The following is a 21,503-nucleotide window of genomic DNA, read 5'->3' on the forward strand; positions in this document are numbered from 1 at the left end:
AGATCACAACTCAAATGTGGATCATTTGTTACTATGAGGCTATAAGCGACATCACATCTTCCAGAATCAAGACAACCCCAAGACCCTCGCTCGAGAGAGTCCGAAGAAAAATGCCACAGGATAACGCAGTCGGACCAAACCTGGTTCCAAAAAAGTTCTGGCTCTTGGTGGGCGGGAATATCCTATCGCCGCCTCCAACTTGGAACCGCCTGGTCACCATGACGGAGGAGCGAAACAAGGCAGAACGAGACAAGGAGATTGAGAAGAGAGAATTCCAAGATGCAGCGAAGAAGGCCAAGGCAGAGCTCGAAGCTACCAAACAGGCGTACAAAGAGGAATACGGAGGCGGCTTGGCAGGTTGGAAACAACGGAGGCGCATGGCGGAAGAAGCTGAGGTCGGCTAAGAAGATGACGATACTGGCCGCGGGGTGCAACGGACTGACAACCCCGATGATGGAGAGACCGGACTCGAAAATTCCGCCTGGATGCCCATAAATTCTGTGCCGGTCATTTGCTGTATTGTAAGCAGCTACAATAACCAAGGAACTGGCCGAGAACAAAGTCGTTAGAACAAAGTGGTGGTACAAGGCAGTGGCACCACCGCGAACAACTCTATGATACAAATACTATCGCTTACATTTACAACACAGAGATCAAGCTCACATTCGATATGCTTGATACCAGCGCTCGTGTTGCTTCACAGGCTGTGACCGACAACGAATGTTCCCAGATTAAGCCGAACTCTTGTCCCTCCTCCTGCCCATGTTGCGGGCTCTGGGTTCGACAACCCATTTGTTGAAGTTGTGCTTGCGACGGGTTTTGAAGCCTCCCTTGGCCTGTGTCCCAAACTATTTAGCAACCTGTAAAGTCGACGGCAAAACATTGACAGACTACTCACCAGAGTGCCCCAAGGACTTGTTGGGTGGCGATTTCCTTTGGACTTTCCACGACCACCTCCATGAGGATGGTCAACTGCGAAGTCATTTATGTCAGCAAATCTAGCAGCATGGCTTCGTCAAAAACCACAGCACAACTCACCAGAGTTCATAGCAACACCACGGACCGTCGGGCGAATGTTGAGCCAACGACTTCTTCCCGCCTTACCCAGTTGACGGTACTGATGATGCGGGTTGCTAGCAACTCCAATTGTCGCGCAGGCATCCTTGCTGACTCTGCGGATTTCACCGCTTTGGAGGCGAACATTGACATACTTGCCCGTCATGACCCTGGTTCCGTCGTCCTTGGTCTCCTCCTCTTTGGACACAACAATCGCGTATGTGCCCGCGCTCCGGCAAAAGACTGCCCCGCCTTTGGCTTTGGAGCCAACGTTGAAGACGACAGTTCCAATCGGTATCATATGCATGGGTAAACAATTGCCTCTCCATGCAGTCTTGGCGGCCAGAATACCAGGATCAACCACACCACCCATGGCGTCGAGAAGGTCTTGGGGAATGCCAGCACGGTAACTGTGAACAACATCGCCGGCTCGCATGCCTTCAGAAGCTACAATGTAGCTCTTCCTGCCGGTGGATTGGTTTGTTAGCAAGGCAATATGAGCACTGCGGCCAGGATCATGCTCAATGCGTTCAACGAGATGCGGGCCTGGTTGCCGGCGTTCGAAGTCGACAGTGCGTATCCTCCTCTTGGCGCCACCTCCGCGGTGTCTAACGGTGATTTTCCCAGAAGAGTTGCGTCCTCCCTTTCCATGTCCTTTCTTCGGAAAGGTCAGGGGCAGGAAAGGGCGGCCCTTCCACAAGTGGTCGTTGATAGGGCGCTTCAAATGTCGCACACCGGGGGTTCGTGGCTTGTAGGTGCGCATTACAGCAGAATCGTTGGTCGACTTCTCGGACGCAGTAGGACCAGCGAACGTACTCGCAGCCTGCCTAGGTTTCTCGGAAGCAGGCGTTTCTGCAGACCTTTTGACGGTGGCATATTGTCTTACGAGCAGAGCACGGAAGGCTGGCGAGCTCAGAAGACCGACATGGCTTCTCTGAGCCGACAGAAGCATACGTGGCGCAGGCATATTGTCGGCGTCGCGTTCGAATGTTTGGTGATCGAGTCGCTTCAATGATCAAGTTCTGATTGATATTTCAGAGGCCAGTCAGCGCGACATGGTCGGACAGGGCGCAGGCAAGGAGTAGGTTGGGATGGCGAACAAAATGTCCAGAGCCGCCAAGTGAGTGACCGATAGAACCCAGAACCCCCTCGCAGATATCGAAGGTGAGTTCTCTGCGTAGCGTCGCTTTGCGTGGGCGGGATAATGTCTTCGTCTCCTCCAAGCAGACGGGGCCGGGTTGCAGTGCAGATTTCGAGATTTGGAGATAAATTCTGCCGGCGCCGCATGAGCTCCAGCCACGTTGTGTTGGTGAGGCGTTGAAATCTGGACGATTGGCGTGGGACTGACTAAGGTGTGGCGCTGGCTGATTAAGGAGAGCTTGAGGTGGCCTACCACACTACCTTAGGTAGACAGACACTGGACCGCCCGCGACGGGACGACTCAACACGGCACGGCGTGGGTGGTGGTGGAGTGGGGTCGCCAGTGAAGCGTGACTGTCTTGCAACATACCTTACCATAGTACGCATGTACTTAAGGTAGGTATTGTAGGTAGGCAGGTAGCGTGTAGGCCACCCAGCACACGTCCGAAGGGCAGCCAATAAGGCAGTGGTTGCCCTGCGGTTGTCAGTGTTGATTGCTATTGTGACCGGGGTGCGGCCCCAGTGCTCATCCGTCTTTTTTCTCTTGTGCTGTATCCCGTCCCACCTGGCCCTCGCGTGCAGCCCCGAAGAGAGACAGGGCAGTCGCGTCGGGTTCCTGCTCGTTTCCATTGGCAGACAGCACCGCGGTCTTCCCTCCTCAGACCAGACGTTCCTCAGAAGCCTCGACCACCATAGTACTATCACTATCTCCGACCCGACTGCCTTACAGATACCTTGAACTTCGAGGATCCTCTTCATCTCGACTGCGCCAAACCAGACCCGGAGCCTTCACCTTCGGTCCAAACCGCAATATCAAAAGTTCAAGTTCAAGTCACCGTTACCAGCTGCCCCAAACCATCCTGCTCATCATCATCATCATCACCACCACCACCACTCCTCTCATCAACAGCCAACACCTCACCCTAGGCTCTCTCATCAGATACAATACGCGTCCTCACTCATCGTTTTGGCCATTTGTTTGTCGGTTGCCTTCCACCAAACGAGGAACCAGTCCAGCCTACTCTCTCACCCCCAACCCGCCTCACGCGCATCGCCAATTCACAACCTCCACCTGTTCTGATTCACTCAGGCTGCTTAATAGCTTCCACCTGGGCAGCATATCTTGCACCGCTCTCCGCAACATACAAAGAGACTTCATTCTCCAGTGTGCACATCCATCCAGCAATTCACAGCTGCAATTGCGACAACCTCCACTCCGTCATTCGGCACCCGTCACGACAAAGACGCGACTGCCTTAACCGAGAGTCAAGAAGCCACTCCCTGTCCGTCGTTCGCGCCTCCGCTACTGTGGTGACCAGAACCCAGACCAGGGTCACCGCGAGCCGCGATCCAAAGGTACGTACCCCCAACACCCCGTTCTCAATACCCACTACATACCACATCACGTCCTCTGTTCCCACTACCTCAGCAAAAACACACATCACAATCCGTCTTTCCACCTCTTCCCACATAAACAACCTCTTTTCCCCCAAGTCCAATCTCTTAATTCTCCTCTCAACTTCGAGATACCCTACCGATACCTACCCTCGATCCCTCTGGTCGCCGATTCTCTGCCAATTGGCCTCGTCGACGCGACTAATTCCCCTCCCATAGCCACCCGTGTTTGGTCGAACCAGAGCAAACCCTTTGCTCGCGTTCGAGTCGCCTGTCATCATCATTCCCAAGGTGCGCATGTCTCGACGCCGTTCCTCTCCGGCCAATGCCTCGGCCTTCTCCTCCAAGAGTTGTCCCATAACACTTCCGTGGCGCTCATCATTTCATTATCCTGTCTGTCTGCCTTGGGGCTTACCTCAGTGGCGGCTCAGTCCTCATCGACGCGTCTGGTGCTGACCACATTGACCCAGACTCTTACATCGCAAATCTCCCACCATCTTCAGCAACCAGTTGACGAAAATGCCTCCCGCAGTGAGTTCTACCCGCACCTGCCGCCTTCTTCCTTCTGGTAGCCTTCAAGGCTCCAACTCTGGGCAGCCCCATCGCGTCGCCATCTCGCTTACAATCCCCTGTAGCAACCCCGTCCGACGCGTGCAACACGCCTCGTGTCAAACGAGAATGATGAGAACAGTGGCTCAATGCGAATGACGCGTGCCAAGGCGGCCGCGTTGAGTGTTGATGAGCTTGCTGTCGCAGGAAAGCCTACGAAGAAGTCCGCGGCCACCGCGAACACTGCAGCCACTGCAGGGAAGCGCAGTGCTCTCGGCGATGTGAGCAACGTCAAAAACGCAGATGCGGTCGAGAGAAAGAAGGCCACCGGCAAGGTGGGCCTCGTGTCGAAGGCTGCTCAGCCCACCGGTGTCACCAAGAACCAGTCTCGTTCGACCGCAACCAGAGCGGCCCTGCAGCCCAAGGAGGCCAACAAGAAGGCCGAGCCGAAGCGCGGCGCCCCAGGATCTGGCGTTGTCAAGCGGCGAGTTAACGCGATGGCGCAGCCGGCTCCCAAGGATACCAATGTTGAGGATGGCGAGCCCCGCCGCAAGAAGCACCACACCGCCCAGTCCGAAAAGTCGAGACCCAAACCCGAACCTGAGGCTGCTCCCGTCAAGCGTTCTGCTCAAGAGCCAGAGTCATCCAACATCGCGAGAGACGCCCAGGTCGACCTGGTCGAGTATCCCGAGGGAGTAAAGAATCTGGACGAGGAGGATCTAGATGACCCTCTGATGGTTGCCGAATATGCCAACGAAATCTTCGAGTACCTCCGTGATCTGGAGTGCAACTCCATTCCCAACCCGAACTATATGGAACATCAAGACGATTTGGAGTGGAAGACACGCGGGATCCTCGTCGACTGGTTGATTGAGGTTCATACTCGTTTCCACCTGCTCCCCGAGACTCTCTTCCTTGCCATCAACATCATTGACCGTTTCCTCTCCGAGAAGGTTGTACAGCTGGACCGCCTGCAGCTTGTCGGCATCACCGCCATGTTCATTGCCTCGAAGTACGAGGAGGTTCTGTCACCTCACGTCGCCAACTTCCGCCACGTCGCCGATGACGGATTCAGTGAGGCCGAGATTCTTAGTGCTGAGCGTTTTGTTCTCGGCACTTTAAACTATGACCTCAGCTACCCCAACCCCATGAACTTCTTGCGTCGCATCAGCAAGGCAGATAACTACGACATCCAGTGCCGTACTATCGGCAAGTATCTCATGGAGATCAGCCTTCTTGATCACCGTTTCATGGCTTATCGTCCGAGTCACGTTGCGGCCGGTGCTATGTACCTGGCCCGCCTGATTCTTGACCGTGGTGACTGGGTATGTTCAGACAACCTCACTGGGGTTTTTTAATTTCTTCTTGTACTTACCTCTCCCAGGACGACACCATCGCATTCTATGCTGGTTACAACGAGGAGGAGATTGAGCCCGTAGTTCGCCTCATGGTCGACTACCTTGCGCGTCCTGTGGTTCACGAAGCCTTCTTCAAGAAGTATGCCAGCAAGAAGTTTCTCAAGGGTAATTGCGCCGCACCTGCTTTGTCTGGTTCGCAAACTGACATGGAGTAGCCTCGATTCTTACGCGTCAATGGGCCAAAAAGAGTGCCCCGCACTTTGGTATCGTCGACACCCATCTCTCTCTGGACCAGATTTCCGCCCGGGAGGGCGACTACCCCGAGGATGATGATGACTACTAGCGACATGTGCGATTTTCGAGTCTTGGAACAGGTTCTGATTTCACAGGATACCCTAGACCAGGGCAGTTGGATGAGCATCAGCGTTTACGGCCACTGTTACGAATGCATAGATCGACGATCAGCACTATGGTAGTGCATCAAGCCACATCCTCTCGTCACGCTCCTCCAAACTCCACAAACCTATAGCAACAATACGCGCGCGGGCTTCTGGGGCGGATGATAGGTCTTTATTACTTGTTTTTTCCGGGTCACATTGTTCAGACTCATTGTCAGATACTAGCAGCTGTTTTGTGCTGCTATTTGTTGTCGGTTATACATTTTCCAGTGCATTGGGGACTTCGTGCTCTTGTCTCACGAATGGCGCATGGAGTCAGAGGTCAAGGATATCACGAAGCGGACGGTATGGCTGGAGTTCGTTGACCCTTGTCTTTCCAGTGGGCTGGCAAGGCATGGGATCCTTTGGTGATGCGTTTTCAGGCGAAGCCAGCCCGACGGCAGGGCGTCTCGCTTCATCGCATCTCAAGTTCAGAGGTGTTTTGGAAGATGGCCTTGGAGGGGAGGGCCCCAATGGCAATGGGTCGTAAATGGAAGTTGGGGGATGAGCGAGGGCTATCGTGCAAAAATTGTACATACATCTGTTCGGAGAATGCTTGGTTCAGGGAAGGGTCACTAAATGCATTGCTTTTTTTTTCTGGCTCAAGACAAGCGATCCTTGAAGACGTGAAGGCGATCGACTCCGTTGGAGGGAGATTGCGCTAATCGTCGAGTCTCGCAACGATCTATGCTCATACGCGGTCCTCGCCTTGACCGGACTTCGGTGCGCGAATGCTCTGGTTGTATGTCATGCGCGACGTTATTTTGACTCTGGGCCGCTCCCGGGAACCGGGCAACGCTTGCTTCATCGCACATGACGCGGTACTTCCGGCAACCTAGGTGTATTTTTGTGGATACATGGGTAAACACCCTGAGACCCTCGTCACAGCTGGTCGACTCTCGGCACAAGGTACTTCGAGCCTGCAGGTCGCCTGGTTGTTTGAGTGGAACTGCGGTGAGTGTTTCTGTCGCGACATGTGAGCGACATGCGAGCAACATGCACCCGCATACGGATAACAAACAAATTCTCGAACCGTTGTATATCAATTACCATTAGTTCACACTACGTTACACTACTCAACATTGGTGGTTCAACAACGAACCACATCTATGAGGCATCATTGATCCTCTCTCAAGCGCCAAGAGTGGTGCGGGTGTCGGCGCGGTACCAGTTTGCCTTAGGGTCTCCGAGACAGTCGCCAAGGGTAACCATTTGCTTACCCTGGAACTTCTGAAGCATATACTCTGTAAGGTTGTACACCGTCTGCTGATGGATGTCATGGCCAATGACGAGAAAGTTGTCGCTGGCAGCGGGCTTGGCGGCTATGGCCTGGTCGACGATTGTTTTGGACTGGGCAATCTCTGTTGGGCTATCGTGAAGGTAGTCTTGGGTATCCAGGTCGAAATAGATGACAGAGTAGCCCAGCGCAGCCATGTCATCCTCGCAGCCGCACTCGGCACTGCATGAGGAGAAAGGGGGCCTGGGAGAAGACGAGGTCAGGGGAATCATCCACAAGCGCGTGACATGAGCAACTTACCTCATGTAGGTAGGGAAGACACCAATGATGTTTCGCAGAGCCTGCGGCAAATACGGTCAGCTAACGAATTCATCCTCAATTGACGCAGAACAAACCATTTCCAGCTTGTACATCTCATCCTTGCGCTGCGCCGAAGTGATGTTGCACTACCAAAGGATGTCTTGTCAGTATGACAATTGAGCGGAGGGGATCTAGGTAGAGGAGTTACCAAATCAGCATGGGACCATGTATGACTGGCAATCTGATGACCCTCGCTGTACATTCTCCTATTATACAATATGAGTAAAAAGCTAACAACGAGAGGGATATCGAGTTGTCTGCCTACTTGATGATGTTCGCCCAAGGCAGGGTCGTGTTATCGATCTCGCCCTTGGCGTTGTTGTTGCCTGTGACCATGAAGGTCGCCGAAGCGTTGTACCGTTTGAGAAGATCCAGAAGATCAGACGTGTACTTGTCCGGACCATCGTCGAAAGTCAGAGCAACGTCTCCTGGGTTCGCGCAGCTGTAAACCCCAGGACCTCCATATGCAACCTGACCAAGCTGAGGACGGGCGATGCTGGAGGTGTTTTGACCCGAAGGGACTTGGTTAGCATCGCACGCCGGCCCAAACTGGAATAAGCAGTCCGGGGCTCTGCAGTAGTCTTTGGAAAATTGTTAGAATCAGGTGTCATTTCCATTAACATCGGTGTAGTTCTCACCTGGGCCTGTTCCACAGTATCTAGCAGCAAGGTTAGCTATGAGAAACGCCGAGGATACAGTCATCACTAACCCAACAGCGGAGCAGCATTCGTTTGATGCGCAACTTGCGTTTCCATTGTCAGGACCACATTGCGTGTTGCCCGAAGACCCATCACCGCCGTCTCCGCCGGCCGGTGGGCTGCCGTCCTGCGTGCAAGTGCCAAACTGGCCTTGGCAGCCGTTGGAAGTCAGGCAGTAGTCGTCGGTGCTACCACACCATCCATTCACGGAGCAGCATGGAAGGTCTGTTGGACAAGAGAATGCGGACGGGTTGCCTCCATTGCCAGTTGTTCCGCATGTGTTGTCTGGGGACACGGCTCTAGAGAGAATAAAAGATGGCGAGGCCAAGATCCCTAACGGCAGTGCCAGAGCAAGCACGAGGAACTCGAGCGTGGACGTCATCCTTCGCTAATAAGAGCGGTAATGATAGCCAAGAAACAGAACGAATGTCGAGGCTGATGATATGGCGAGTGAAAGCTGCGATCTGGGACGCCTTCCAAAAATACGCCAAGAAACACGGCGGCTTCGCCGGCTTATATGGGTTGAGAGAATCGCCCCAAGAACAAGGAAATGTAGATCGACAGGCCGGTGAGCCGGAAGAAGCTTTGAGAAGGAAGAGGATGAGGTGGTATTTTGGTCATGGCGGCGCAAAGGGGGTCAATGTTTGAGAATCAGTTAGATGCTATGTCAAGCTTAGAATCAAGCTCAGCACGACTACCACATCGTATACGGATGAGGCGCTCCCAGAGTATTGAAGGGCTCCAATCCCGCAAAGACCGCTGGCGCCGTCGCAAGAGGTTGGGGCTAAAGGGAGAATCAGGATGGATGGGCGGGAACTGAGTGGGCATGGAGACGGCTAGCGGATGCTCCTTCGGAGGACCGTGTGCACAGGTCCAAGCCATGCATGGGCAATGCTACTATGACTTTTTCTCCTTTCGGTGTGTTTTCTTTTGTACGCCTGGGAGAAAGCAGACGGCTGCATCGACGCTGTGGACTATTCGGGCAAAATCGCGTTTGGATCATAACCGCAGCAAAGAACACGAAATAATACCAGAAAACATCTCCAAAGCCGGGAAGGCGAGGATATGGCTGTCAGAGCGTTGAGCCGTAAACCGATGAGCAAGCACATTGCAGACGAGAGACAATATCATGTTAGTTGGGCGACCGGTTGAGCGGTAAAAAATCACGGATGAGGATCAACGGCGCTGTGGGAATCTTGTGCTTTGTCTGGGCTGACGGTGGCTTCTGCAACGATCAGGCAGAGGAATTGTCAGGTGGCCAATTCGGCTTTACGGCACAAAGACGAGGTTCGGGACATCAATAATACAATGTTCCCAAACCCGACGGAGACAGAGCTACAAGTCGCCAACTCAGCGGTTCATGAAAATGGTCGTTAGGGAGATTCATTCGGAATGGATAGCGGAGCGGAAGAGCATGCTGTTGTCCGCACGCCGGGCGGGGCCGAGCGTGCCGGGTCCGTGTCTTGCCCCGGGAGTAGGTATCGTTCGTTGAGTCGAAAGCCCAATCTTCTGCGGCCGTGAAGTCGCCGGAGGACCCCCCTCGGAGTTGGGTATGTACGGAGCCATGGCGAATCGGAGAGTTCTGTGCCACCTGCGTTACCGCTCGCGGCGGGTAGTTTTAAACAAGGACCTAAGAACTGATTTTCGACTGAAAAATTCATCCTTTTTTTGTGCCTTCCTTTACTTTAGTCTCCTCGATTAAAGCCAATTCCCCCTCCCAGTGGCGTATGATTGGGCAGACATGCTTGCCAGGATCTAAATGGCCATTTGCGGTTGGTTAAGAGACGATTGGGGGTTCGGCTCTTCAGTCATCAACCAAAGGGGACGAATAAGATTGATGGGAAGAACAGCGTGGAGATGTCGTCTGACACATGCCATGAATGCCAAGCCGATGGAAAGGGGACGACTTGGTGATAGACACGTACCTGTAGCACTAGAAGGAGGCCGAGGGAAGGAGGAGCAGCAGCAGCAGTAGATGTGGCAGTCTGGCTAATTCTTCGTCACCACCATGACTGCGCCCACGTCCATCATACGTCGAAGGGCGTAGTGTGCGAGCAGGCGATTGCGCCTCGTACGGTGAGTCGTTGCAGAGTCCGAGACAGCCGTGGCATCGTATGTGTAGTGCCGGTCTTGCTTGTTGTTGCAATAGCTCTCCGTTTTAACTACCAGTATTCGTACAAAAGCATGTACATTGCTGACGTCAGTGCCAAGAAGAACTACTGTAATATGAGATGACCTGAAGTCGGGAGGAGTGCAGCATAGGAAGGTTTACAGACGTTCGGTGTGGGCGCGTATCCGTGAGGGAGTGCGAGTGCTGTCTGTGGTAATGACAGGCGCACGATGGATGCTCTGTCCTGCAACGTGAAATATGCACATAATTCACTGTACATACACAGCATCCTAATGCCTTCACATGAAGGCTCGGTCGCTCTTCCGGGCGACTGATGAGACTGAGAATTGGGATCGGTTGCAGATTGAGGCAAGTGAAGCTGACGAGCTGCTTGGCATAGTCAGAAGTGACAGGATCTGTGTCTCTTCTTCTCCACGGCCAAGAGCCAAGCCACCCTGGGCACAGGCGAGCCAACCAACCATACGAGTACCTATCCGTACATTTGCCTCCTTAGGTATCCACACCTCACCTGGGTGGTGGTAGGTACAGAATAGGTATCCGTAGGTCGTGCTGCTAACACGGCACTTTTGCGGGGCATGTGCCTGCGGGGCCTCTTCACTGATCTTCACTGGTTGCACTCAATAGGCTCCCTCAGGCGCCTTCTCAAACACCGCGACTCGACTCGACTGCCGTCTTGCCGGTCTGGGCTATTTCTTAGGGTCAAATGTGTGGATGTCAACGGTCCTCGGGTTCCGATGGTGATGATGATGATGATGATGAAGAAGATGAAGACAGCATCAGCCCAAACGGGTCGCCGGTCTAGGGCCTACTCAGCTGCCCCCCCGAGTCCAGACGACATGTTCCCCAGTAGCTGGCATTGACAGTAGAGGTCCCTTCATGTACGTGTCTACGAAATATTCTATGCGTAAAACTGGTGGCAGCTCCTCAGACCCTGCATTTGCAAGTCAGCAACCACTGGAAGGTTTGGGAAGCGCATACTTGTACGTCCAATGTAAGGATGAACTTGGGCGCGAGCGCCCTTCTCCACGGTAAGGCTGGGCTGGGCTGTCTGTTTGACACGCCGTGCCGCAGCAGTTGAAGGGTGGAAAGAAGGCAGCACCTTGCCAGATTTTCTAAAGATAAAAAGGATTGGCGACGTTGCTCGAGGGTGCGAAGGCGCGGATGTACGGATGAGCCCTGCTGGCGACCTGGAGGTGCCTTGAACTAAGGTACGACCGGCACTGCCACGCGACTGCTTACTACATCCGTCGCGCAGCGTGCGTGCCGCCGATGGTTTAAGGGTGGTCGCACTCCGAGTCTCCGACCTCCTAGGTTCTCTGTCTCCCGTCATTCTTGCTCATCCCTTTTTGGATTGTGTGCTAGTATCGCGTCTCTGGGCGAGATCCGCTTGCCTTCTTGTCTCTTCCACATCATACAACAGAGGGGCCAACACTCTGTAACACGAAACATATCCCCTGCCCTGCCTTGCCCGCCCATTGCATCCTTGCTGGACCGGTGCCGAACAGCATCCCAGGCACAAAGTTCCACTGGGGTTTCTCCTCCAGGTCTCTCGACCACTGCCCGTCATCGAGCGTGTCTCGCTTTCTCTGGGCGCGCTGCAAAAGGGTTCCTCTTCGCGTCTTGACTTGCACTCCTCCCTCATCCTTGATTCCTGTCCTTCTTCTGCTTCACGGAATATCACTTGCCCACCCCCCTCCCCCCGGTGCTGTGGTCCCTCCGCCACCAGCCATCCCAAACTTTTCAGCTCGCCTGCACCGCATCCGCATCCGCATCCGCATCCGCGCCCGCCTTGCCGCCCTCAAGCTGCACGCCTCGTCCACCACCCAAACATCTCGTTTGCGCTTGTGCGGATCCCTTCCCCATTCCCATCCCACACCCATACCCAGCACTTAAACTCTCTTTCATCTTTCCCTTATTCGTACCAAAGAGACTTAGACTGAAGAGGGCCTCAGGTACCTTCCCTAACTTCCTCCGGGTTCACCTGAAGTAGCTTGGACCCCCATCCGGATGACCTTCTCGACCTTCCTTCACTACTTCTACTCTTCATCCCCTCATGTCCACTTCTATCCCCCTCGCAAACCTCTCGCCCTCGTCGAGGCCGTCATACTACAAGATGCCCGAGTCACCCACACCGTATGAAAGACGCTCACTGCGGTCTCCCCGTTCCCACTGGACTCCCTCCTTGATCGGCTCCTATGTCTTCGATTGGTTCGTCTTGCTCGTCGTTGCTGGCATTGGCGGCGTATTGGGAATCGTAACTCCAAACAAACGCCCCTTCTCAGTCCTCGACCCCAACATCTCGTAGGAATACTTCGCCTCGTCTTCTCTACTTCCGCTTGTACTGACCTGATCACAAGCTTTCCCTTCACCGAGCACGAAACCGTCCCAATGTGGCTCGCCGCCATCTGCGCCGTTCTCGTTCCCATCATCATCATCGCCATCGTCTGCCTCGTTCTTGTTCCCGGAAATACGATTCCTAAGGGCACCCCAAACGCCCTCATCTGGAAGCGCAAGCTGTGGGAGTTGCACGTAGGCTGGCTTGGGCTCGCGTTGGCTATGTGCGGTGCTTGGTTCATCACGAATGGCATGAAGAACATGTTTGGAAAGCCTCGACCCGATCTTCTCTCCCGCTGTCGGCCTGATCTGGAAAATTTCGCCAAGTACGTTGTTGGCGGCACCAATGCCAGCATCACCGGCCTTACTGGCGCAGCTGGCTTTGGACAGCTCGTATCCGCAGACATCTGCACAAACACCGACAAGCACACACTCGACGACGGCTTTCGAAGCTACCCCTCCGGTCACTCTAGCTCCGCCGCCGCCGGTTTGATATACCTATCGCTGTTTCTTGCCAGTAAATTTGCCGTCACCTTGCCGTTCGTTGCTACCAACAGCGACGCTTCGTCTCACTCGGCTTTTCCTTCTCGCCTCCAGAAATCGAGCTCTGATTACGAGGAAGTGCGATCGGGCGAGGGAGGCTCTCTCAACCCTGACACGTCAGCTGTCGCTAGAAATCTTGCCGAGCACAACAAGATCGTAACAGCTGTCCGCCGCCAGGCTGCCGCGCCCCCTATCTACCTCTTGACGATTGTCGTCCTCCCTTGGTTCGGATCCATTTTCATCGCAGGGTCTCGCTGGTTCGACTTCCGGCATCATGGCTTCGACATCTTGTTTGGCTACCTCATTGGCGTCTTCACTTCGATCTTCGCTTTCCGCTATTATCATCTTCCCATCCGCCAGGGTGCCGGATGGGCTTGGGGTCCTCGTAGCCATGACAAGGCATGGTGGTCCGGGGTTGGGTCCTACAGCTATGCGACAGAGAAAGGCGACTTCATTCGGTCGGGCGATGAGGAGGAGGCATACATGTCGCAACCCGTTGGCCAGGCGACATCCACGCAATACGTTGGCAAGCCTGCATCAAATGATGGCTCTGGCCCAGAAAACAGGTTCTGATTTAAATTCTTTTCTCATGGGTGAAAAAACGGGCACGCGGGATCCATTGCACTTTTCCACCCGGCATATTGGGCATGATTGGAGTTCTACGGTATACCACCTGCCTAGATCAGCTCGGCGGCGGTAATGGTCTTTTGTTTTTGTTATTGTGAGGGCCCGGTGTGGCATACAGATTACGACCGGTTATGGAATAGACTCGTGAATGAAAAGAATACCTACCTTTGGAAGTGTCGCCTACTGCATGCCGCATGTGACAACGTTGACTACCTGTGAATCGACAAGCGCACGACGCTTCCCTACTTCCGGCGAAGCCATGCACTTGCAACACACGTAAAATTGTGCTCTTCTCTATGAGGCTTGTTGATCCTCTAGACACTAAAGGTACTCTTCCTGCGTTGCGTGGAGATGTCAACCCGAGAAGCGACTGCGCTACTGCCTCACCTGACCCGGCCACGAAGGCAGGCAGTAAAATAAAGCATGAAAATACCGTAATGTCATTATCCCATGGACCAAATCTATCGACGCGAGAGAAAAATGTAAGAAGAGCCTTAAGTGAGTAGAGCCCGCCTAGTGCTTGGCGTGGCACATCCACGAGCACCTCGACCGTCACGTACGCTGAAAAGGCACCGTCAGCCCCTTGACGTGATCGCTGGCTCGTTGTTTCAAGCTATGGTAACACCGTCGTTGCCACCCACCGCACGGTTATCGACACCTTCAAATTCGACATCATCATCGTCCTCTAGAACATCATCGTCGCGGAACCCGCTATCCACCTCCATCTTCCGCAGGCGACGGCGCATCTCGTCCTTCTTCTGGTGTTGCCATCGAATCAGCGCAGCCGAGGCGTGAACTTTGAAGCCGTACACTCGGGGGACGTAACGCTCGACACTCTTGGTGGGGATCAGGGCTGGGTAGGCCTGGAAGATGATATTGTGGAAGGAGGTGCCAAAGTATGCACCGTCAATGGCCGCATGACGCGACGATTTGGGGTTATAGATGTCTTCGCAGCGGGCACAGTAGAGCTTGACCGGCTTCAGGTTTGGGACGTCGGAGAGACCCATGGGCAGGAGCGGGTGGGAGTGGCACATGACGCGTGGACATTTGCCAAAGTCCGCCTTCTTGTACTTCTCGAGCTTTATGTTTTTCTCACGTCAGCGATGTCGCCCAGGTGGCCAAGGAGCTGTCCTCGCTGAACAGGTCCGTTAGAATAGGCAAGCGTACCATCTTAGCAAGACCCCTCGTTGTGACGATGAACCGGGCATGAACGAGGCCATACAAGTGTCTGGCCGACTTCTCGATTGTCTCTCTCATTTCGTCATCGCAGTCGAGATCGAAGACATCGGTAATGAGATCGAGCGCATATTGATAGTATTGAACTTCCGTGTTCAGTCCCGTCAGGTTGAAGCGGTCTGTGAGGTAGTCTTCGTCGATTTCGCAGAAGTACTCGTTTCCGCGAGAAGAAATGAACTATTTGGAAACTGGCAGTTAGCAGACATGCTATTTCGAATGGTGGCTGCGCTGGGATTGCGACGATGGATAACGTTGATCGTGCGGCCACCGAAGTCGCGCGCGTGCGCGCAAGTATGTCGCAGTCCATGCCAGTCTCATCCAGCCCTTCGACCCAACAGAAAGAAGTTTTGACGCCGTCCGTTCTTTGACGAGAAAGGAGAATCGAAGGTGAGGTCACGTACCCAATCGCGCCAATAACTCGTATAGTCGCTATCCGACTCGCTGCCAAAGTCGTCCATCATACTGAAGAAGGTGCGCCTTGTTCGTGACAAGCTTTTAGAGCATGGCCAGGCTGAGATGTTGCAGTGACTAGTCGCCGTCTCGATTTGTGGACTGGCAGTCGGTTCGGTGATGGGTGTTGACCTGGAACTGTTTGGTCGACAGCAAAGGTCTTTCGTCGGGCGTTGATTGACGCCGGTTCTCTGAGGTGTGCTCCATGTTCCCATCTGCAGGGCAACGCGGTTAGCGGGGCTGCGGTCAGGGAGGGGGCGGGGGTTGCCATCGGTACGTACCTGCGGCTGTCTTCACTCACATACCTCAAACAGTCAACCTTGGTTCACCAATTCGACTAAATACATAGGATATTGCAACTTGACGGTGGCTTAGGCACACCGTTGGAAAACAACTTTGAACTCAGCTTTGCGCGCGACGAGAGAGTCATCTCGATATTTGGCAGCGAGTATTCGAGCCCAGGCCGGATTCTCATCTATTTGGCGTAATGTTTCAACGCCCGTCGGAGCTAAAACTCGCAGCATCGCTAACCGATTGGCCTTCCGACTCCATGTCATCACTTTGCTCTGCATACTTGAGCCCTAAGCCGTTCATGGCTCTATTACCAGGAACCGGAACACCCAGCCTCGTCATCATCCCAGGCGAATTCTGATCGTTCCTCACGGTTATGTTGACACCCTCCATCGCCTCACGGAGAGAGTCACCTGTTTCGTCCATGGCTGCCAGAAAGCGTGCTAACTCTTTACACAATTCCCAATCGCCCTCCTTCATCGCTCTCGACAACAGCCGGACTGTTTGCTCCGAAGCAGAGCCAAGGTCATCCAGAGTGTGTAGAATGATCAGATAGCCTCCGGCGGTTTTGAGAGATCCTCGCTGAAGCGACTCCTCGAAAAGCTCTTGGACTGGTGGAAGATACGCGAACAGCGTCCGCCATTGCCTGACCTCGGTTTTTCTCGTACACTGCACAACGATATCAAGATACTGCTTGAACGACGATAGCAATGATAGCACACGCGGGAGGATCGCTTCTTCTGGGGTTGGTCCAGAATCTACCTCGTCATCTAGGACTTTATGGAGCAAGACCTCTAAAGCGTGTGCAAAATACTCCAGGTTTTGATACTGCTCCGATAACTTGACTGCGTCTACAGCGTGGTTCTCAGTCAAGAGGAAACGCAGAATGTCCGGTAAGAAGAGGTGTGTCTATTCAAATCATCAGCATACGCGTTTTTCTTTTATCCCGATTATGGTTGGACAAACCCTGATGGTAAAACGGAAGAAGGAGAAGCTGATATCCCTTCGTTGCACAAGATCTGCTTCAACGCCAAGGACGATGCCTTTCCCAAGTAGAGTTGAAAGAGGGTAAAAGTCTAACGGAACTGAGATTGTTTTCGGCAGCTCTCGAGACGCCTCGCTCGATGCTGCCCGGAGCACCTCTTGCACATCAGGCCAGAGCTTAAACTCTTGGCCATCGAACACCCAGAGGGAGTTCCGCAAAGACAAGTCGCTGCCCGAAGACGCAAGCTCTTCGGGGCGCATGACAGTGGTGTCGAAGTGAGGCTGGTCTCTCATGCTCACGTGGAACTCCACGTTTTGAGCAATGACCTTCATGTCGTATTTGAGATGTCCTTCGTGATTTAACGATGGCTGGAGCAAGACCAGCTTAGCATCAACTAAAAACAGAACCGACGCCACTGCAACATCTTGCGACGGGTCTCCATCAATAAGTTGACTATCTGGCAAGATCCAGCTAAGACCGCGTACTCTGGCAGGTGACCGCACAATCCCATGGAATGCGATCTGTCCTAGCTGCACCAGTCTTATGGAACCACCCGAAGGCGCAAAGATGAAGTGGTATAGTAAGTTCTCGTATGTGTAGACGAGAAGCGAATCTTCCCCCGATGAGGCCACCAGGACTACGGGAGCTGGCAGCTGCTGGGTATGTAATACAAGCGAACTGTCCAGAGCTGTTTCTCTCGAATAGAGGCGGAGCTCGTGGGACTTGTTCGCCTCGATTGCAGCCACCAGTATATGTTGGTACCAGCACATACTGCCCCTGACTTGGAACTCATTTTCCATGGCCTCATTGACGAATGTCTTCCAACGACCACTGTTGACGCTATAATGGGCCAGACCGCGCCGTCCAGCCACCGCCACATACCGACCATCTGGTGAAATGACTGTATGGCGAATGGGCCATTGCTGAAGCAAATACGAGGGAGGCACTTTGGTCGTGTGCCACAGATGCGGCTCGGCCGAAATGCTTGCGAGATCTGGCAAATCGTATCCGCGGTAGATCATGACGTTCGTGTTGGTCTGAAGTACTGTCCGTAGGAGGTTAGCCGCGTTATAACAACTGACAACGGCACTCCTGGCCATTTCTAGTGCCCAGATTGCTTCGTGGCGACGATTAGTGATCAGAAGCTCGGTGCCACTACCGAGCCAAACGGCATCGCCCACGCCAGCAATCCAGTCTTCCCCGTTGGACTTAACTACGGCTTCGTGCGCGCCAAAGCTGTGACTGCCCGGTTTCCCGTAGACACTCCAGGTAGCCCACCCGTTTTCAAAACCGGCAAATAAGCAGTAGCCATCGGGAGAGTAGCTCAGAGTGGTCAGTGAGCCGCACACCGTCGACGACACAGGTATGATATGGGCGTGGGACGGTGGTATGTTGCCAGCATAATCTCGGGCAGAATAGACACGTATGCCACCGTCGGCGCATCCAACGGCAATTAAAGAAAACCTGGCGTTGACGACTGCTCGTTTGGCGAATCCCGCGGGTCCATGTGGCGTGTGAAAGCAGTAGCCCTTGAATAACTTCTTCGGGTCGGCTTCCTGAGAGTCTGGCTCGGATGGCTCCTTTGAGTTCAACCGCTGCACTGCATAGACCTTGCCGTCGCTGGTAATCCAAGTCGAGAGGTTCATGGGTCGGTCGTGGGTCATTTCCAAAATCGTAATCTTCTTCTCTAACCATCCCATTCGACTTATTATTTCCGTCTTTGTCTGGCTGCCACTATGGTCTGGAGTCCACCGGATGCATTGGATAGCTGCGGGCTTTCGTGTGGCCACAACTAGCTCGTCGTCCAAAGCCAGCGCGCTTTCAATGCCGGCGTCGACTTTGATGACCATCCTAAAGCGGACACTTACGTCGCGAACCCCTTGACCCTCACCGGGACCCCACAGAATTTGGTCTGGCGCCGCGCTTCCGGGCCCCCCATGGTGATTTTGGCGACGTCGCTGAACATTTGCATAGCTCGGAAAATAAGGCTTGTAAACCTGAGCCTCGGAGTCTGTTGCAAGGGAGTATGTGATGAGGTAGCCCAAGGTCGTTCGAACGACAAGAATGGCTGAGTCGGGTCGCAACAGTAAATCCACGTTCTCACCGTATGTCGAAAGAGAAGTTTCAGAGCGGACGACGACGGCAAGTATCACTGTAGGCTTGGATGTGTCAGCATGGCTCGCCAAACGAAGAGGTGTCGCTGGAAGAAGCCTAAAGGGCAGGTAAACGAACCTTGGCTTGCCATATTGTCATGGACGTCGAGGTTATCACAGCAAATAGCTGACCACCACGAGAGATGCGCAGAGCAAGAACAGGGTCTTTCAGAGGAATATTGTTGTTGAGGCGTGGCGATGAATGCCAATTGTTTGGGTCGTGGGCGTCGTCATCAACTGACTGGATGGCGGGTGTCATTGGTGTCAGCGGGGTGGCAAGCTCAACATCGTCATGTTGCGGTGTCGATCGAGTAGTCAGGTTTGACGTTGGAGAGAGATCGCCTCGCGACCGGCTGTCGAAGGGGCTGGGTAGGCCATCATGGGAGACCACTAGGTTGAACGAAGGACCAGACCTGCTGCTCGTGGCGAAAATTCTGGGGGTCCCTATGGGCCAATACATTTCGACGAGGTCCTCAGTCGATAGTTTCTGTGTTCGCTGCAGCGTTGCCGTTGCAATGGCAGTATGTCGTCGGGAGCGAATGCGTACGCGGAGGCTCGCCGGGCCGGGGTACAGGTTTCCTTTTTCGCACTCCAGACAGACACTGCTCTGATCATGGCCGCTGCTAGATTCAATCAAGAAGCCTCATTTTCAGACAGGGGCTTATGCGACAATGAAGTCCTACAATGTGCTGTGCAGCGCGAGCGAGAAACAGTGAGGGATGGGAGAGGATGGAATCGGGAATACGGCGGCCGTCAAGTGTCATGGTAGGTGGTGTTGGGAGCCGACGGAGCTTGGAGGGTTGCCGCCAACGTTGGGGGCTGCCGAAACTCTAGAGCTCCCACCTAGTTGACCCACAGCGCGCCGCTCTACACCTATCCCACAGTCTTAAAGGTTAGTGCAGTACTTTGTAGGTCAGAATTAATATAAGCAACCAGGAGGTTAACTTAGTATAACTAGTACTATAAAAGAGCGTATATTCTCTACTAAATAAATATATCTATATAAAATACTAGTTTCTACTAATTCTACTATTAAATAAGTAAATACTCTAACCCCTCTACTCTTAATTATATTAATAGGGGACTATTTCTCTATTATAGTATATATACTCTACTAACTTTCTAAGTATTAAGTAAACTAATATAAAGAGGAAGTTATAAAATACTACCTCCTAGCCTTCTAGGATTACTATATATAATACTAAAAGATTAAGGTCCTTAAGATTATAATTAAGCTTAATTTAATACTTAATCTAAAACTAAATGTTCTTAATAAGTAATAGATTAAGTAATTTAGGTAGCTAATTAATAGTTTTAATATTATTCTAGAATAACTAATCCTTTATAAACCTCACTTAATAAGTTATAGTATTATCCTACTAAAAAATCATACCTAGATAAATATATATAAAATCCCTAATAAAAAGTAAAATATACTTAATATACTTCTTAGTATTAATATTACTATATTCCTTTTCTTATATAAAAGTAGAGCCCTTCTTAATACTATAGATTATCCCTTATAGTATCTAACTATAAAGTTTCTAGTATAAGAGAGCCTAAGGTTTAAGATCCTCTATTTTATATATTAATATCTATTACTTCTATATAAAGCTATTAGTAGCCTATATCTTATTAGAAAAAGTAAGAAGTATTTACTCTTAATCTTTAAGGTTAAGTTAATATTTAAAATACTAATAATAGAAAATAATATAAGTATACCTATTTACTTTAATATATTTAATCTTTTAAGTCTATTTAGCTTACTTAAAGCCTATCTTATAAAGAGATATAGTAATAACTTTTTTACTATAACCCTCTAGCTTAAGTATAAACTATTATAAGTTACCCTAAAGTAGTATTTATAGATATTAGTCCTCTATATAGTAATATAATTCTTCTTTAAGAGCTTAAGGTATATACTACTAGGTTATACTAAAATAGTAATAAGAAGTAAAGTTAAAAATGTATACTTTCTAAACTTAGTATATAATAAAGCTAGTTATAAAAGTAATTATCTTATAATTTATCTTAATATTAGTTTATAATATATATATATATAAGTAATTATTATATAAGAGCTCTTTACTATATAGTAGTTTATTATAATAGTAAGAGCTTAATATAGTATATATACTCTAGTAACACACTTAGAGGTAAAAAAAGCACTCTACTAATAATAAGGTATAAATTAACAAAATATTATATATATAGCAGTAGTAGCTACTGTTAGTATAGGTATAAGCGTATTCAGGGGTGTGGTATATGCGCCTATATAGTATAGGGTTATAGATAGGCTTATGTTATAATAAAAGGTGATAATCCTAAGNGCATTTATAGGTATTTAATTATATAGATAATAATAAGGGAATTAATATATTATAATAACTCTAATTATTATTGCTTGTAGGTTTCCTCCTCTAGTAGGGAAAAGTGAGGGGAAAGATAATCTGAAATATAACTTGCTAAACTGCTAATTATATAAGGTGCTTATATAACTATACGTATTATATAATTAATATT

General features: G+C 51.5%; 6 protein-coding genes across 6 annotated transcripts; 3 read left to right on the forward strand and 3 right to left on the reverse strand.

The window, feature by feature from the left end:
• Positions 1–110: 110 nt before the first annotated feature.
• GCG54_00015655 (uncharacterized protein) lies at positions 111–404 on the forward strand (the record flags this gene model as incomplete). Its single annotated transcript, XM_045415431.1, has 1 exon — positions 111–404. One exon carries the CDS (start codon positions 111–113, stop codon positions 402–404), a length of 294 nt encoding a protein of 97 aa, XP_045256175.1.
• Positions 405–731: 327 nt separating this feature from the next.
• On the reverse strand, positions 732–2,023 carry GCG54_00015656 (54S ribosomal protein RML2; the record flags this gene model as incomplete). Its single annotated transcript, XM_045415432.1, has 3 exons — positions 732–836; positions 899–972; positions 1,039–2,023. 3 exons carry the CDS (start codon positions 2,021–2,023, stop codon positions 732–734), a joined length of 1,164 nt encoding a protein of 387 aa, XP_045256176.1.
• A 2,203-nt stretch (positions 2,024–4,226) lies between these two features.
• On the forward strand, positions 4,227–5,841 carry GCG54_00015657 (G2/mitotic-specific cyclin-B; the record flags this gene model as incomplete). The annotated part of the gene is made up of 3 exons (XM_045415433.1): positions 4,227–5,465; positions 5,525–5,663; positions 5,714–5,841. Coding segments are annotated over 3 exons (1,506 nt in total), but the record flags the coding sequence as incomplete, so codon positions are not given.
• A 1,225-nt stretch (positions 5,842–7,066) lies between these two features.
• On the reverse strand, positions 7,067–8,612 carry GCG54_00015658 (Chitin deacetylase; the record flags this gene model as incomplete). The annotated part of the gene is made up of 7 exons (XM_045415434.1): positions 7,067–7,415; positions 7,473–7,513; positions 7,568–7,618; positions 7,681–7,738; positions 7,798–8,113; positions 8,171–8,190; positions 8,242–8,612. The coding sequence occupies 7 exons, from the start codon at positions 8,610–8,612 to the stop codon at positions 7,067–7,069; spliced, it is 1,206 nt and encodes a 401-aa protein (XP_045256178.1).
• Positions 8,613–12,414: 3,802 nt separating this feature from the next.
• On the forward strand, positions 12,415–13,811 carry GCG54_00015659 (putative lipid phosphate phosphatase 4; the record flags this gene model as incomplete). The annotated part of the gene is made up of 2 exons (XM_045415435.1): positions 12,415–12,662; positions 12,719–13,811. 2 exons carry the CDS (start codon positions 12,415–12,417, stop codon positions 13,809–13,811), a joined length of 1,341 nt encoding a protein of 446 aa, XP_045256179.1.
• A 662-nt stretch (positions 13,812–14,473) lies between these two features.
• Positions 14,474–19,440, reverse strand: GCG54_00015660 (Casein kinase II subunit beta-2; the record flags this gene model as incomplete). The annotated part of the gene is made up of 6 exons (XM_045415436.1): positions 14,474–14,944; positions 15,033–15,278; positions 15,503–15,766; positions 16,083–16,751; positions 16,809–18,986; positions 19,060–19,440. 6 exons carry the CDS (start codon positions 19,438–19,440, stop codon positions 14,474–14,476), a joined length of 4,209 nt encoding a protein of 1,402 aa, XP_045256180.1.
• Positions 19,441–21,503: the final 2,063 nt, after the last annotated feature.

Source organism: Colletotrichum gloeosporioides, assembly GCF_011800055.1.
Source record: "Colletotrichum gloeosporioides strain Lc1 chromosome Unknown consensus_119, whole genome shotgun sequence".
In the NCBI taxonomy this organism is placed as follows: Eukaryota; Fungi; Ascomycota; class Sordariomycetes; order Glomerellales; family Glomerellaceae; genus Colletotrichum; species Colletotrichum gloeosporioides.